We start from the raw sequence: 17,504 nt of genomic DNA, 5'->3' as shown, positions 1-17,504 counted from the left end.
TGGAGAAGGAAATGGCACCCCACTCCAGTGTTCTTGCCTGGAGAATCCCAGGGACGGGGGAGCCTGGTGGGCTGCCGTCTATGGGGTCACACAGAGTCGGACACGACTGAAGCGACTTAGCAGCAGCAGCAGCAGCAGCATATTTTTGATTACTATGTTTTTTTTCTTCCTTCTTGATGTTCCAGGGTTGCTTAAAAAAAAAAAACAACCAAAAATCCAAATCACTTCCTTTTTGTTTAGAGAGCTTCTGACTTAGGGAAGGCGTTCTTTAAGTTGTTCCTGAAGTCATTCTTTTAGGTAAGTCTACTGGTGACAGATTCTCCGCGTTTTGCTTCACTTGGAAGTGTCTCGATTTCATCATCTTCCTGGAGGACCTTTCCCCTGGCCATAGGATTCTGGGTTTACAGCCCCTTTCTTTCAGCACTTGAAAATTTGTGTGCGACTTCCTTTGTCCTCCATGGTTTTGGGTGTGAAATCCGTTTCTAGTCAAGTTTTCTCTTACAGGTGAAGTGTTTTTCTGCCGCTACTTCCAAGGTGTTTTTCCGTGTCTTTAGTTTTCACAAGTTGGATGTGACGTGTCTTGGTGTTTATTTCTTTGCTCTTTTTCCTGTTTGGTATTTGCAGCGCTTCTTGAATTACATCTTTTGCCAAACTTGGGGCAGTTGCCGCCTTCGCTTCTTCCACTTTGCACCCAGTCTTCCTCTCCCCTGCTTCTGGGACTCTGGTAGCGCGTGTGTTGGACCTTCTGTTAGAGTCCCACGGGGCCCTGCCTCGGCCTCCTGTCTCTCCCAGTCCGCTTTTCTCTGTTGCTCAGAGTACGTGAGTTCTGCTGTTCTGCGCGCGGGTTTCCTGGCGCTTTCCTCGGTCAGTTCCGTTCTTCTGCTTAGCTCGTCCACAGAGCTTCTTACTTGGGTTATTGTGCTTCCATTCCTAAAATTTCCGTTTGGTTCTTTATTTCTCTCATTTCTTTGTTGAGTCTTTCTACATTGCTTTATTTGTTTCTAGTATATCCATAACTACCTGTTGAGGCATTTTTGCCGTGGCTGCTTTAAACCTTTGTTAGATAATTCTAACATGTCTTATTATCTTAGGGTTGGCATCTATTCATTGTCTTTCATTCACCTCTCCAGCATTCAGAAATTCTTGGTTCTTAGCACGATGAGTGATTTTCGGTTGAAAGCTGGACATTTTTGTGTTATGCTATAAAATACTGGATCTTATCTGGCCTGTGTTTTGGCTGGCTTTCTCTTGACACCATTCTGGCAAAGGAGGAAATATTAGGTGGAGATAGAAGTCCAGACTCCACAGTTGACAGCCGAGGTGGGGGTTGGGCTCCACGTTCCTGCTGGATGGAGGTGGGGGTTTCCGCTCCCTCCCTCCCCCCCCCCCCCCCCCCCCCCCCCGTCTCCAGGGAGACTGCAGTGGCTTTTTACCACTGGCCGATGGCGAGAGTCCTGCTTCTGACACTACCCAGTGGGAAGCTGGACAGATGCTTCTTTCTCTCCCTCTCTTTCTTTCTTGAGGTATAATTCATTACAGTGTTACATGTTATTGTTCAGTCACTAAGTTGTGACCAATTCTTTGTGACCCCACGGACTGCAGCACCCCCAGCTTCCCTGTCCTTTACTGTCTCCCGGAGCTTGCTCACATTCACATCCTTTGATTTGGCGATGCCATCCAGCCATCTCACCCTCTGTCGTCCCCTTCTCTCACTGCCCTCAGTCTTTCCTAGCATCAGGGTCTTTTCTGAGTCAGCTCTTTGCATCAGGTGCCAAAGTCGTAGAGCTTCAGCTTCAGCTCAGTCATTCCACTGAATATTCAGGGTTGATCTCCTTTAGGACTGACTGGTTTGATGCAGTCCAGGGGACTCTCAGGAGTCTTCTGCAGCATCACAGTTCAGAAGCATCAATTCTTCGGCGCTCAGCCTTTACCAGGTGTACAGTATAGTGACTCCCAGTTTTTAAAGGTTATGCTCCATTTATAAACACGTTTATTACAAGATGCTGGCTATGTTTCCCGGGTTGCACACTGTCCTTGCAGCTTACTTTACACCATAGTTTGTACTTATCAATCTCTTACTGCTGTCCCGCCCTCCCCGTCTCTCTCCCCGCAGGTAACCACTGATTTGTTCTCTGTAGCCGAGTATGTTACCTTTTTGTTGTTCACTAGTGTGTTGTAGTTTTTTGATTCCACATGTACGTATTACCATAGCAGCATTTGTCTTTCTGTGTCTGACTTACTTAAATTGAGCGTAATATGGAGGGATGCTTCTTTACTACTGGGTGTGGAGGTGGAAGTCCAGGCCCCTCTTTGGATCTCACTGATGTGAGGTGGGGGTGTGGTTTGTTATCACTCAGCATGGATGAAAGTTCCCATTCCTAATCTGCTTTTTTTTAACACTGTGCCAGAAGCTTTCACTGTGGATTTGTTCCCCGCTTTTATTGCTATTTCCAGGTTGGTGGCTTCTTCTGCTCCAAGTCAGAAATATATGAAGCAGAAAGCAACCCAGAAAACTCACCGCCGTGTCATTCTTTGGGCTCTGAAACTGTTATTGTGTCTCTTTCTCTCTACCTTTCCCAGCTTTCTCACGTCTGTTTCATATGCCATGGCCAGAGGGTGTTTGTTGTTGTTGTTCTTAGTGGGAGGAATAGGAAGAAGTACCGCCAGTGCATCTGAGACGTTCAGCTGTGTTTCTGAAAGATGTCCTCCTGGGGTGTGGAAGTCCTGTGCTGACATCCTTCTCTTTACACGTGAGAGTTGGCGCTCTGCTGCCGTCTCTTGCGTCGCTTCTCACAAGTCTGTTGCCAGTTGTACCTTTGTTCTCATATACACCATTTATTTCCACTTGCTTTAAAGTTTTGATTTTTATCACTGTTATAAGTAGCCTTCTGTCTGGGTTTTGTTGAAGTTGTTAGATCTATAAATTTACTCTTTGTGTTTGTATGCCTTTTTAGTCATTTAAGAAACTGTTTATTATAATTGTGCTAAGTCACTTCAGTTGTGTCCAGCTCTTTGTGACCCTGGGATCCTCCAGGCAGTAGTGGCGTGGGTTGCCATGCCCTCCTCCAGAGGATGTCCCCAAACCGAGGGCCAGACCTGTGTGTCTCACAGCTTCTGCACTGGCAGACAGGTTCTTTACCGCTAGCATCACTTGGGGAGCCCCCAGTATTTATTCACATTAATAAATTAACATTTATAACAATTATTATAGTTACTATATGGTTAACTTCTTTAGTGTACATGTCTGTTAATTTGGGAGGGTCAGTTTTATGAATTTTAATACAGGTATCAGTTCAGTTCAGTTCAGTCGCTCAGTCGTGTCCGACTCTTTGCGACCCCATGAATTGCAGCACTCCAGGCCTCCCTGTCCATCACCATCTCCTGGAGTTCACTCAGACTCAACCGAGTCCATGTTGCCATCCAGCCATCTCATCCTCAGTCGTCCCCTTCTCCTCCTGCCCCCAATCCTTCCCAGAGTCAGCATCTTCTCCAGTGAGTCAACTCTTTGAGTGATAGGTTCATGTAAATCAGCACCTCAGTCAGAATGCACAACTGTTCTGCTGCTCTTAAGAAAAAACTGCCTTGTGCTGTCCCTTTGGAAACAGTCATTTCTTAAAATATTTGTCCTGTCTCTTCTTCTTCAGACTCCAATTACATGTGTACTGGGGATAGCTGGAAGTAGTCCCATAGGTCACTGATACGCTTTTTTGTTCTTGTTATTTTGAGAGGTGTTTTTTGTTTTTTTTTGAGGTTTGTGTTTCATAATAGATAACTTCTGCTGCTAAGTCTTCAAGTTTGCTGATCTTTCCTTCTTTCTAATCTGTTATTAAATCTACTTGTTGTGTTTTTCATCTCAGAAATCCTACCTTTCATCTGTAAAGTAGATGAGGTTTTATTTCCGTGTCTCTCCTTAACATGCCCTTGCTTTTTTCTACATCCTTGAGCATAGAAATATATATATATATATAATAATAATAAAAAAGACATTATATATATATATATATAATGTCTTTTTTATTGTCCTTGTTTTTGAGGACATTTCCAGGTCTATTTCTGTGTCATTTCCGGGTCTATTTCTGCTTATCTGCTCCCTGTTATTGGTCTTTTCTGCATTATTGCATGCCTTGTACTCTTCAATTACAATTTTATGTTGCTGGGTGCTAGGTTTTCTTTTTATTCCTGTGAATATTTTTGAGCTCTACTCTGGGACACAGTAATGTTAACTGGAAACAGTCTGGACCTTTTGAGACTTTAAAAGCTTGGTTAGGCAGGACTGAGCTGCCTTTAGTTTTAGGCGTTTCTTGAATTCAGTGTAATTGACTTTTGGGGCCACATAATTCTTTATGGTAGAGGCTGCTTACTGTAGGCTGTTGAACAGCATTTGTGATCTCTACCCACTAGATGCCAGTAGCACCACTTAGTATGCGCTAAGGTGGTTTTCATATTTTTAAAAAGCTGTTAAAAAATTACAGCAGAGACCTTTGTATGTGGAAAAGCTAGAACACTTGAGATTTTGAAAGGAGACATTCCTTTACTGTTTGAGACAAATGGTAGCATACGGAAAAAAACTTCTAATTTCTCTAGTATAGACAATAGTTAAGAGCACAGGCTTCGAAATTAGAAGGGTATGATTTGAGCCCAATTATGTGCCTGCCCCTTAATCACTATTTGGCATTGGGCAGATTTTTAACTCTCTGAGCCTCAGTTTCCTTTCTTGTAAAATAGAGCCAATATATATTTATCACTTAGGTTTGTTGGAGAATTAAATGGAAACGAGTAAAAGTATATAGCTCAATAACAGGACACATAGTTCCGCTATCCTTGTTTCAGGAGTGTGCTTGTGTTATCTATAATACTCTTGATGTACATATGGTGTCATATTTTGCTAACTTGGAGGATTCTCATCTGTTATCTTTCAGGTCATGCAGAAGGATTTTGCATGATGTGTACAATGCAAGCACATATCACCCAGGCACTCAGCAATCCTGGGGATGTTATTAAACCGATGTTTGTCATTAATGAGATGCGGCGTAAGTATCCTCTCTAGTAGTTTATATGAATATTCGTTAGCCAGTTGCTCTTAATGATCTGACTTGTAAATGATGAGCTCCTTTGGTACTGCAGCAAACAGTTTATTGTGTATGAATATGTCTTTAACGAATAACAGTTTTTTAGCAAACCATTTACTATGTAAAAACATTTTGAAACCTAAAGCAAAAGATGACAATATAGTAAAGAAGGTGGTATTCAGTTTGATATATAAACAAATCAAAAATTATAAAACCCTCAAATTTGTTAATAAAATTGATAACTTTTGCAGCATTTTCCCTAGATATTTGGGTTTCTATGCTGAGTAATACTAACTCTAAATATTGTCCCACCGATTTCTTTAAATAGTTTTCAGTTAGCTTTAACTCAATGAATAAGTATTACACTATACATAGTGACAGGAATTATCAAAATAAAGTTAATTATATTCTTAAAGAACATTTTATACTCAGAAGTTAGCAGATTTGTGGATAAATTTCACAAGTTTCTATATAATTTTTAATGACTTTAAAATCTCCTCTTGCATTATAATGATTCTGATAGGTTGCATGAAATTTTTTATGCACTTTCTGCATGTTTTTTGCAGTAAGCTTTTGTATTATCTTAATTAACTGAGTTGGAATAAAAAATGCTTACAAATAAAACGAAAACCTGACTCTTAATCTGGTATCTAGCTGGGTAATTGTAGGGGTGGATAATTACACAGTGACAATTTATAATGCTTTTGCCTAAAAAGCTGCTGAGGATGAAGATGATCTTGGCCTTTGGTGCTATTAACAGGCTGGAGAAGACCATGAACGTTTTTTTTTAAACATTGCTGGATCTTAGCAAAATTTTACCCAGGGGTGATTTTGTTTGAATTATATGTGTATATTATATATGCTGGTATGCACATGTATACGCACGCACACATACATGGCAGACATAATTAATTTTTTTAAACCTAGTTCTTTAAGAGAACGCTATTGGTGTGTGTATGTACATACATCTACAGACATACACCCCGCCAACTGTAGACATACATGGTTAAATAATGAAATTGTCATTTTTGTAGGTCAGAATTTGTGGAATGTGGTCAATTTCATATGATTCAAGTTAATACGTATCTATATATTCATTCACATAAAATTGTATGTGTATTTATGCTTCTGTATTGTTTTTCATTGTCATTTTGGCTTGTGGTATTTAGTCAATTAGAAATAGGACTGAAATGTTACTGTGCAGTGGAGAATATAATATGTTCTCTAGGTTATTGGGATAGAATTAGATAGGTTCACACTTTGTGTTTTATATAGATTCTCTTAGGGAATTCTTGCACCCCAGTTAAGATATATGCACTAACATAACATTTGAGACAAAAATTTGAAACAATAACAGCTAAAGTTGAGTTTATTCAAGAATCATTTTATCGCTGAAGACAGAGTCTCTGGGTTCTCAGAAACTCCAGCCCATGTGGGCTTTTAGTGGTCTGTAGGGCTCATCCTAGCTGTTCTCAGGGGAAACTTATTAATGCTATTTCCTCATAAAATAGTTATTTAACCAGTATACTGTCATAAGATACAATCAAGGGGAAGTACAGCCTGGGCGTATGATAGGTGGTGATAAGGCTTTGTCTTTCCTCAAACTCTACAGGTATAGCCAGGCACTTCCGCTTTGGAAACCAAGAAGACGCCCACGAATTCCTTCAGTACACTGTTGATGCTATGCAAAAAGCATGCTTGAACGGCAGCAATAAGTGAGTCCGCAGCATCAGTCGCCCCCGCCCCCACCCCGGCCGCCCCGCTGGCACGGCCTTCCCGGAGGGGGGCCTTCCCGGAGGGGGGCCTTCCCGGAGGGGTGCCCGCTCCCTGTCAGCTTCACCTTTTGACTTTGTGCCGCCTCTTCCTCAAGTGGTTTGCCTCACTTTAAAATGGTTGAAATGGTAAAGGTGTGCTTCCTGTCTCCAGCCTTTGAAATCTGTGTGTGTCCCCTTTGTCATTGGGGTCAGTTACCAGTCCCTGCAGTTTCTTCTTTAAAATCTAAACGTGGGCTCAGGGGAAGGGTGGAGAAACAGACAAGTCGTGGCCCACTTGCCGTTGCTTTGACACCCCCGCAGGCCTGCGTTCCCTTCCTCTGGAGGGTGCTGGGCTGCAGAGCAGGGTCCTCACGCTTGGGTCCCAGTCCTGCTCTGGGCGACTGCCTCTTGCTGCCTGCCTCGGGGCCAGAGTCCTGCCCTGATTTCCGAATCCCTTCTTAATACCGTCCGACCAGTTCTCCTCCTTGCCCCAGACATGTCTTTGATTGGGCAGGGCTGTTCTTTGGCTGTCTCCATATTGTGCGGCTTTCTTGAGTGAATTCTCATTCTTTAATGGATGTACGTGATTTTAGCATCAGGTACAGCGCCTCTTATTTTTGCAGAACGCTTCTCTCATCTCACTCTTTTCTTTTTTTTTGTTGTTTTTTCAGATTGGACAGACACACCCAGGCCACCACACTTGTCTGTCAGATATTTGGAGGCTACCTAAGATCTAGAGGTAAACTCTTGGTTTTGAAGGTTGATACTTGTGATCTGGCATGTGGTGTAAAAGGATGCAAGGGCTCCGAAAGGGTTAAGAAGGGCCCGTGTGTCTCCCTGCCGGCCCAGGCTCCCATCCCCCATCCTCCGTCAGCCCCTGGCCCAGCTTGTGGCTATCCTCCCAGCAGCTTCTTGTGCGTGAACAGCCTGGGTTCTTTTCACACTGGAAGCTTTCTAGCGTTTTCTGCACATGCAGGTCTAACACAGCCTTTCCCTGTTGCAGGAGTGTTCCGTTTATTTCACTCCCACCAGGGAACTTTTAGGTGGTTTCTAGTTTTTTTGTTGTTGTTACCACTAGCGCTTTATTCGGAGAAGGCAATGGCACCCCACTCCAGTACTCTTGCCGGGAAAATCCCATGGACGGAGGAGCCTGGTGGGCTGCACTCATGGGGTCCGGAAGAGTCAGACACGACTGAGCGACTTCACTTTCCCTTTTCACTTTCATGCATTGGAGAAGGAAATGGCAGCCCACTCCAGTGTTCTTGCCTGGAGAATCCCAGGGACGGGGAAGCCTGGTGGGCTGCCGTCTATGGGGTCACACAGAGTCGGACACGACTGAAGCAACTTAGCAGCAGCAGCAGCAGCACTTTATTGAGCACCCTTGTCTACACAGACCTTTATATCTGTGTAAAAGTGTACGTACATACGATAATTAGTTAGAATTTCTGTATCAAAGGATATGTGATTTCAAATTCTGATTTTGCCATATTGTTCTTCCAAGAGGTTATACTAGTTTACACTCCAGCCAGCAGCATACGTGGACCAAGTTAGTGGCTCCCAGTGTGTAGTAGGAGCACGTTTTGCCTGGTCTGATAGGCGAGAAAAGTAGCTTATGGCTTTTGTTTTGTAAATGTGTGTGTGTGTTCTGTCATTTCAGTAGTTGATACTGCCATGCTGATTATACTTTCTTATCTTTTGTGTTTTATTTTTATTTCAGTCAAATGTTTAAATTGCAAAGGTGTTTCAGATACTTTTGATCCCTATCTCGATATAACTTTGGAGATAAAGGTAAGTTTGGTATTTGTGGTAATAGTCAAGTTAAACAAAAATTAGTCATAATTTATTTATAGTTTATTTATTTATAGTTCTTTTACAATTTAGACTACACTTGTTAGAGAATATGAATTGAAAACTTTAATATGCTAAGACTTCATTAGAGGAGCTTATTGAAACTTTGTATTAGGCATCATAAAAAACTTAAAACATTTAATAATTTTATTAAATGTTTGACCTTTATTAACATTAAAGGGTTAATGTTTATTAACCCTTTGACCTTTAATCTTAATAAAACCAGATTATGATACCAATATCAGCCAAATTTAGGTGGTGGTTATTCTTTAGAAACTGTTTTTTGCTTCTTGCATTTTCTGAGCTCTCCCATTTTTTGTTGTCTGAAGCTTTTGTTTTTCTGATCTCAAGTGTGATACACGCTAACGATAAAAATGAGAAACACTTCAGAGACATGTGTGAGCCTGTCCCCCGGAATGAACACTTGTTAACAGTTTGATATAAACTGTTCCAGAGTGTCTGTTTACTGTTTACACTGACGGGATTATACCTTTAGTCTGTTGGGCCACTTGCTGTTTTCATTCCATTTTGCTTGGGCCTGCCGTGTGTCGTGCTTCAGCCAATTTACATGCCTATTTCGTTCCTGGTAGATACTTTGATTTTGTTTCTGTTTTATGCTACTGTAAATAATGCTGCAGTGGGCGACCTCTATTTTTTGTTTTGGCCACACTGTGTGGCTTGTGGGATCTTAGTTCCCCGACCAGGGATTGAACCCGGGCCCTTGGCAGTGAAAGCACAGAGTCCTAATTACTGGGCCACCAGGGAATCCCCTGCTTTTTTTGTTTAATTGGGGGTGGGGAGGGCAATAACTTGGTGTGTACATGTGTAAAACTGAACACCGTAATGAAAAAAGTTTCTTTTTACATAAAATTTGGGCTTGGCTTTGCCCTTGGAGTCCCCTTTCCCCTCTGCCGACAAGCGGAGTGCGTGGTCATTTCTTTTCACACCAAGCTTGCACTTTTTCAGCCAGGTTTGCACTTGGCTTTACCCTTTGGAGCCCCCTTGCTTCTTTTTGCCGACAAGCGGCAGTGCGTGGTCATTTCTTTTCACACCAAGCTTGCACTTTTTCAGCCAGGTTTGCACTTGGCTTTACCCTTTGGAGCCCCCTTGCTTCTTTTTGCTGACAAGCGGCAGTGCGTGGTCACGTGCTGCTGGTGCTCTTCTGTCCCCAGGCTGCTCAGAGTGTCAACAAGGCATTGGAGCAGTTTGTAAAGCCGGAACAGCTCGATGGAGAAAACTCGTACAAGTGCAGCAAGTACGATGGTGGTGCTGGTGGGCAGGGCAGTGGGGAGGCTTGGGGTGAAAGGGTTTGGCGTGTCTGCCTGACCAGCAAGGTTCCTGTTAGCTTCCAGGACCGTCTGGGAAGACCCTGGCTCTGTTCCCCGAGGGCCAGGGCACCGAGTGTTAACACTCCTTAGACCCGGGGGAGGCGGGTCCTCACTCCTGGGGAGCTGGGTGGAGGGGAGGGGTAAGACCATCCACACGTTAGTGCCCCTGTGTGTGAAGGTGACTGGGGTGGCACATGTATGTCGAGCAGCATCTCCAGGGACCCCGGCGTGGAGGGTTGGGGTGGGTGGTGCATCGCTTTCTCCCAGAGCAGTCAAGGCTCTCTCCTTCTCACGGTGGTTTCCCAGGATTGGGGTCAGTACCTGCCGGAACCCTCAAGTTTGAGTCATTCTGTAATGTTTCCCCGTGAAGTCAAGAGGGCCTGTTTTAAGAAAGCCCTGTTTCTTGTGGTTTAAGTAGATGTTCGCTTTAAGTCAGGTAATATGGGTAAGCGTTGTTACTGAGTAGGGCCAGACCTCAGGGATAGCCACGGGTTTGGTTCCAGACCAGCACAATAAAGCGAATCTTGAAATAAAGCGAGTTGCATGAATTTTTTTGTTTCCCAGTTTATAGAAAAGTTACATCTACCTTATACCGTAGTTTTTAAGTGTGCAATAGCATTACATCTAAGAAACAGTGTACAAACCTTAATTTAAAAATACTTGTTTAAAAATGCCAAAATAGCTAGAGGAGTAACAGCAAAGGTCACTGATCAGAGATCATCATAACAGATACAATAATAGTGAGAAAGCGTGAAATACTGCAGGAATTACCAAAATGTGGCACAGAGACCTGAAGTAAGCACATGCTTTTAGAAGGATGGCCCAGTAGACTTGCTCCACGCAGGGTTGCCGCAAACCTTCAACTTGTGAAAAATACAGTATCTTCCAAGGGCAGTAAAATGTGGTGCCTGGGTTCATTGTTTCGGGGAGAAGGACCCCTTTCCTCCTAAGACCAGAGGGATGCTTCCTTTGTTTTAAACCTCACGGACGTTTCTAGTATTTACTTCTTTGCTTCTGTATCTGGGCTTTGTTTTCAGAGTTCTTCTACCAGCCAGTTTTTCAGTTTGTTTTGAATTAAGAGAAACTTCTATAAATCTAATTTTTAAGGTGTCAGTGGCCTGACATTTCAGAACTGCCCTGTGGCTTTCATTCATGTTAATTAAGCCATCCCTCAAATTTCAAATTTTAATTTTTTCACTGTTGGATGAAAAGGATGGTATTTCTCATCCAGTACCCTTCTTTTGGAAACTTAATTTAGACTGTTTCAGAGAAATAACAAGGGTAAGACGAAAAAACAAAAAATAACCAACCCACGTTAATCTTCTTAAACATCTGTTTTTGTTTTTTTTCCCAAGGTGTAAAAAGATGGTTCCAGCTTCAAAGAGATTCACTATACATAGATCTTCTAATGTTCTTACACTTTCTCTGAAACGTTTTGCAAATTTTACTGGTGGAAAAATTGCTAAGGTAGGTAGATAACGTTATTAACAACTGTTTTATGCTGAGCCTTTCAAGGCTTAACTGTCCAGCAGCTACATGGAAGTTTTATTACCTGATGTTCTAAGTTCTTCCAGCACTTGTTAGTAGAATAAAATGTCAAAGAACTGAGCTCAAAGTTTGATATGTGTGTTTACAGAGTGTGTGTGTTCTCGTCTGTATCCCTTAGCTGGCTAGACTTTCTGAAGGTCACAACTGGTGCTTGTTACCCACGTTTGGGCATCATAGTCAGTGAAGGTGCTGAGCGTTGAGGGAACGCTTTTGGCATTTCAAGTCCAAAGATTTCCTAGCCAGACCTTGCCATTCCTTCACCAGAGCTTGTTTTCTTGTTTATTCATTTGTTTTCTGATTGGTAGTATACTGACCTTTCCCATTTTCTTCCCACTTTCTGAAACTGAAAGTGGTCAGAAATCCAGTAACACGCGGAAGAAATAACCTGCTCCTGAATTGTTAAAAATAAGAGATGACTTCAAGTCCAGACTTGTGATTGTTAACTGTCTGCTTTGATGAGTTTGGAGAATTCACATAGTCTGGGTCCTTACTTGCGTAAAGAAGGAAGAATACGGCAGGATTGCAGTAAACACACTTAGAGTCAGGCGCGCTCCGGGTTAGACCTGTCTTCTGAAATGAGGCCTCGGGTGTTGGGTCCCTGCTGGAGCACCGTAAGGCGCCCTGCTCCGTGAGCCTCCTGCCCTGCGCTGCGTGTATGGACGGGATGATCTGCACCTTCAGAGATGACGTTCCTTTTTTCTCTCTTCATACTTGTGTAGGATGTGAAATACCCTGAGTATCTTGATATTCGACCGTACATGTCTCAGCCAAATGGAGAGCCGATCATTTATGTTTTGTATGCAGTCCTGGTACACACTGGTTTTAATTGCCATGCTGGCCATTACTTCTGCTACATAAAAGTAAGTTGTGTGGGTTTTGTTAATTACTATATTTACAGTACACTGTAAGATACCACTGGCATTCTTGGGAGGGAACGGGGCCTTTTCCAATTGATGTGTGGTAGCCCCCTTTTCTTATAGGTCTCTGGATTGGGGTTCCCCATGTACCTGATCGAATCTAGTATCTTTTGTTGGCTGTCTTACAGGCTAGCAACGGCCTCTGGTACCAAATGAATGACTCCATCGTGTCTACCAGTGATATCAGATCGGTACTCAGCCAGCAAGCTTATGTCCTCTTTTATATCAGGTATTGTCAGGAAAGTGCACTTCCACCTTTTCTGTTAAGTCAGAAAGAGCGCTTCACTTCATCAGCATGCTTAAATTCCATTGTTTGGTTAAACAGCATCTTGATGGTGGGGAGAGTAAAGAAGGTGTGTTTGAGAGTGGGCCATGCGTTTACTGTAGCTCCCAGCTCTTTGGCAGGTTAAAGAAATTCACAGAAGGGAGTAGCCACAGAGGGCTTCTGCTGCTGGCAGCAAACCAGGTGGGCTGGCGGGCCGGGGAGGCAGTGAGCAGAGGCCTCGTAAGGGGAGTCCTGAGTACCCAATGTGGTCATCTCTCAGCCCCGGGCAGCAGCAGCCAGCCACGCCCCTGGGCAGGCCCGGGCCTGCCCCGCCTGCTGCTGCGTGTTACCGATTCGATAATTCCTTCTGGAGATGTGGGGCCTTGGGGCAGTCTGATGAGTGCTCCAAGGTATATCCATTGGTAGTAACTGGAAATTCAGAACATCCTGAAATTGCCAACAATAGCAGATCACATAAATGGTAGCGTGTGCATGTCAGGAAATACAATGCAGCTGTTGAAAGTGTTTTTTATGATGTTTTTAAAATGCTCTGAGAAAGTGCTCTATATATGGAGGATAAGCAGTTTGAAATTTTACACGCTGATGTCGAGGAGATCAGTCCAGGCTAAAGCCTGGAGGAAAATCCACAAAATCTGGATAGCAGGTTCCTTGAAGGGGTGAGGGGAGGCAAAGTGTCTTTGTTTCTTTCTAACTTTTCAGGATAGCACAGATCTTTCTAAGTGATACGTATTTAGAATTAAAAAAATGGAAAACAAAAGTAGCTTTAAAAAAATTACCACCCCCCCAAAAAAACCCTTTCAGCTAGAATACACAGATATCAGATGAGAATCCACAGTGACCCTTTGTGTGCTGACCTGAGCTCCAGTGCCAGCCTGGGCCGGGCCAGGACTGTGTGCACTTCCCCAGGTCGCGTCTCCTATTGCCGAGGGTGGGGTGTGCGTGAGCTCTTTGGGGAGGTGTCCCATGTTACCCTGAGCACTGTCACTCTCTGTCCCCAGGTCCCATGATGTGAAAAATGGAGGTGAACTTACTCATTCCGCCCACAGCCCTGGCCAGTCCTCGCCCCGCCCGGTCATCGGTCAGCGGGTTGTCAACAGCAAACAGGCAGCCTCAGGATTCATAGGCCCCCAGCTCCCCTCGCACATGATGAAGGTAACCCTCCCGAGCAGAGCGTCCAGCCCTCTACTTAGTGGCACAGTGGTGGCCTGACCTGCACAGCTGAGTTTCGTATCCACAAAAGTGGATTCAGGCCATTTAGTATAAAATACTTCAAACATAGGGGACATCTCTGAGGACACACAATGTGATCCAGAAGGAAGCAGGGGTGTGAGTCTGTCTAAACACTGGGGACTTGATCTCCCACCCTGGACTCCGTTCACTTTATGGAGTAAATATTGAGGGGTTCTTGATTCATGCTGGCCTCCAGGAGAGAGATGCTTGTACAGAAAGAACACTTCCGTTGCCTCTGTTTAGCCCTTTCAGGGGTGTGACGTTTTCTGCCTGCCGTCTGGCTGGGCCCAATCACACCCCTGAGGGCTGCCCAGAGCGAGTGGAGAGTATGCTGTCTGGTTCCTGTGACATCGGCATCCTCAGTGGAGGCCTGGCTTTTGCTTGACATAAATGTTCAAACTGCAGACATGTTGGAATAGCCTGTACACACCGTGGAAGAATCCTGCCACCTGTGCCATCGTGTCATAACAGCCTTTCAGTTTGACAGGGAGTCACAGCCTCAGTGCTGTAGGAAGCTGGACAGGCAGCAGGTCCTGTGCTGGGCTCGGCCTGAGTGATGTGGGACAGACCAGCTGCAGAGCGCCTGCCCTGTGTGGAGGGGCCGCTGCTGTTGATTTGTCAAGAGATGTTTTTGTTTAACTGTGAAGCCTTCCCTTGTAGCTCAGTCAGTACAGAATCTGCCTGCAGTGCAGGAGAGCCGGGTTCGATCCCTGGGTCGGGAAGATCCCCTGGAGAAGGAAATGGCAACCCACTCCAGTATCCTTGCCTGGAAAATCTAATGGACAGAGGAGCCTGGTGGGCTGCAGTCCATGGGGTCTCAAAGAGTTGGGTACAAATGAGCGGCTAAGACTTCCGGTGTGAAAGTGAAAGTCACTCAGTTGTGTCCGACTCTTTGAGACCCCATGGACTGTATAGAGTCCATGGAATTCTCCAGGCCAGAATACTAGAGTGGGTAGCCTTCCCCTTCTCCATAGGCTCTTCCCAACCCAGAGATTGAACCCAGGTCTCCCACACTGTAAGCAGACGCTTTATCAGCTGAGCCATTATCCAGTGGTAAGTTAGCAACTAATTCAGATACTTAAGAAAACATTTTGAAGGCCAAACAAAGTTCCTCTATGAGGCAGAATTCACCCATGACCACCGGTGTGCAACTTCTGGATTTTAGCAGCAAAAGCTGGGATGTGGAGCGAAAGAACTACTCAAGTAAGGGTGGGAGGTCACAGAGGCAGGGATGGCTAAGCGAGCGTGTCCGGCCACGTGACTGTCGCCGCATTCCTGGGGCCTTGGGAAGTCGCCGGGGCTGGCCGCCTCCTGCCTGAACTGCCAGGGGCTCCCAGAACCACAAAGGAGAACCTGTTTTTCTCCACGCCCAAGAGGACCTGCTGCTTTCTGCCAGAGCGGGAAGAGTTTGGTCTGGGGGTTGTTTTCTGACAAAAGCCATTGTCCCTGTTTACCAGAAATTAATTCCCAGAAAACGGGGGCCTGTGAAAGGTCTGGGGCGGGCAGGCCCACGTGAGAGGGGCGGTGTTCCTCATTCCTCATAGAGAGAAAAGAGGGCCAAAGTGGGAAAGGCCCGCCGCCTCAGGTCTCTGAGCCTGGCGGTTTCTGGAGCTCTCACCTGGCTGTGGTCTGCTTGTCCCCAGAACCCCCCTCACCTGAACGGGACGGGACCACCGAAGGAGACGCCGAGCAGCCCCATGTCAGGCCCCAGCGGGAATTCCAGTGTCAGCAGGACTGTGAACGCCTCCCCGTCTGTTCAGAACTGGTCAGTTAGCAGGCCCTCAGTTATTCCAGAACACCCCAAGAAACAGAAAATCACGATCAGTATTCACAACAAGTTGCCTGTGCGCCAAGGTCAGTCTCAGTCTAGCCTTCACAGCAATTCTTTGGAGCACCCCAACAAGCCCGCCCCCTCTTCTACCATTACCGCTTCTTGTGCAATACAGTCTACCTCGAGTGCCCCCACGCCGCCCGCCTCTAGTAAGGTCCCAAAGCAGACGGCCCCGAGGGAGGCCTGCTCCAGGCCCGTGATGAACGGCAGGCCCAGGCTGAGCGCTGGCGTGCTGGTCCCCTACGGCGCCGAGTCCTCCGAGGAGTCTGACGAGGAGGCCAAGGGCCTCGGCCAGGAGAACGGCCGCGGGCTGACCGAGAGCGTGTGCTCCCCTGCTCCAGACGCCGAAGACGGCGACGCCTCCCCGCACGAGCTCCGAGAGCCCGTGGCTCTAAATGGTGCTACTGGTCCGGACAGCGACCCGATGGAAAACGGCCTGCCCTCAGACGGGGCCCCTTGCCCAGGCCAGCCTGCGCTGCACTCAGAACACCCCTTTCCCAAGGCAAACGGCCTCCCTGGGAAGGTGAGCGGCTGCGGGGTGGCGGGCAGGCGGGCTTCCTTTTTGCCCTCGTGTCCGGCGGGTCACATGGCTGGATTTCAGGAGGGACGGGCGTGGCACTCACAGCTGAAAACCATTTTTTTTTTTAATCCTAGTTGATGCCTGCTCCTTTGCCACCTCTTCCAGAAGACAAAATCTTAGAGACCTTCAAACTCGGCAACAAAGCCAAAGGCTCGGCAGAGGAGACTAGGTAAGACGGCTGTCCCAGGGCAGCAGGATGCGGGAGCAGGGCGCGGCTGCTCACGGAAGGCCCAGGATGAGCCTTCTTGAATAAGCCTCTGTAGAACTCGTTGATTTGCCTGGTGGGAGAGTCAGGTAAACAGTTACCGGGGCCTGTTAGTCCAGCGCCCACCTCCTCTCCCGCAGAGCCTCCTCCCGTGCTGGGTCAGTACATGTCTGACCAGCCAGCACGTCCCACTCAGCGCCCCCAACAGGCACCCGAGGGTGTGCAGAGGGGCTGGGCTGGGAGTCTTGCTCTGTCCAGGAGCAAAGGCTTTGTTATGCTCTCTCTAGAGCTCTGAGATTAAGTTAATAGTCAGTGCGGTGTGTCTCCATGCTTAAAAACACACGTCAGTGTCCTGACCTCAGCGTACATAACGTGATGGGAGTAAAGGCAGGGCCGTGAGGCGGCAGCCATGGTCACCAGGTGGACAGCCCGGGAGCCAGCACCTCACAGAGGTCAGGTCACGTCACCTCACGTCAACGCCATGATGGCCTCCTGGAGGACAGCTCTCGGCCAAGGTGTGACTGTCTTTAGCTGGACACCTGGGGGTGTCTGTGAAGGGGCCAGTAACAGCTGAGGTTTTCTCCACGTGGACCTCGGGCCGTGGGCGCCTGGCTTGTTCTGCAGAACTGCCTGCCTCAGCCCCTCCCTACTGGTGCGCTGGTCTCCCCCATCACAGGGACAACCCCAATGCACTCTGTGTCAGAAGGGCCTTTGAGGGGGATGTGCCCTCAGCAAGAACCCCAGTCAGGAACGTTCCCAGTTGAGCCTACAGAGGGGGCAGCCTGAGCACTCAGTCCCTTGCAGCACGGCTGTCCTCGTCTCTCCCCTTGTCTGGCTCAGCTTGTCTTCAGGTGGAACGTGCGTGAGCAGCATGACAGGTGACCTGTGACGGTCACACCCCAGCCATG

The 17,504-nt window shown here is 46.3% G+C and overlaps 1 protein-coding gene across 1 annotated transcript in view; it reads left to right on the top strand.

Annotated features, from left to right (window-relative positions):
- Positions 1–17,504, top strand: part of USP42 (ubiquitin specific peptidase 42) — a 42,091-nt gene that overhangs the window by 16,923 nt on the left and 7,664 nt on the right. Inside the window, exons 4-14 of the mRNA XM_052635805.1 lie at positions 4,920–5,030; positions 6,682–6,784; positions 7,495–7,562; positions 8,541–8,611; positions 9,844–9,926; positions 11,355–11,466; positions 12,267–12,407; positions 12,593–12,693; positions 13,749–13,902; positions 15,624–16,334; positions 16,466–16,560. Coding sequence (XP_052491765.1) covers positions 4,920–5,030; positions 6,682–6,784; positions 7,495–7,562; positions 8,541–8,611; positions 9,844–9,926; positions 11,355–11,466; positions 12,267–12,407; positions 12,593–12,693; positions 13,749–13,902; positions 15,624–16,334; positions 16,466–16,560 — 1,750 coding nt within the window. The remainder of the gene's footprint in view (positions 1–4,919; positions 5,031–6,681; positions 6,785–7,494; positions 7,563–8,540; positions 8,612–9,843; positions 9,927–11,354; positions 11,467–12,266; positions 12,408–12,592; positions 12,694–13,748; positions 13,903–15,623; positions 16,335–16,465; positions 16,561–17,504) is intronic.

Source organism: Budorcas taxicolor, chromosome 2 (assembly GCF_023091745.1).
Source record: "Budorcas taxicolor isolate Tak-1 chromosome 2, Takin1.1, whole genome shotgun sequence".
Taxonomy (NCBI): domain Eukaryota; kingdom Metazoa; phylum Chordata; class Mammalia; order Artiodactyla; family Bovidae; genus Budorcas; species Budorcas taxicolor.
Note: the sequence above shows the minus strand (reverse complement) of the source record. Positions and strands in the feature narration are given on the sequence as shown.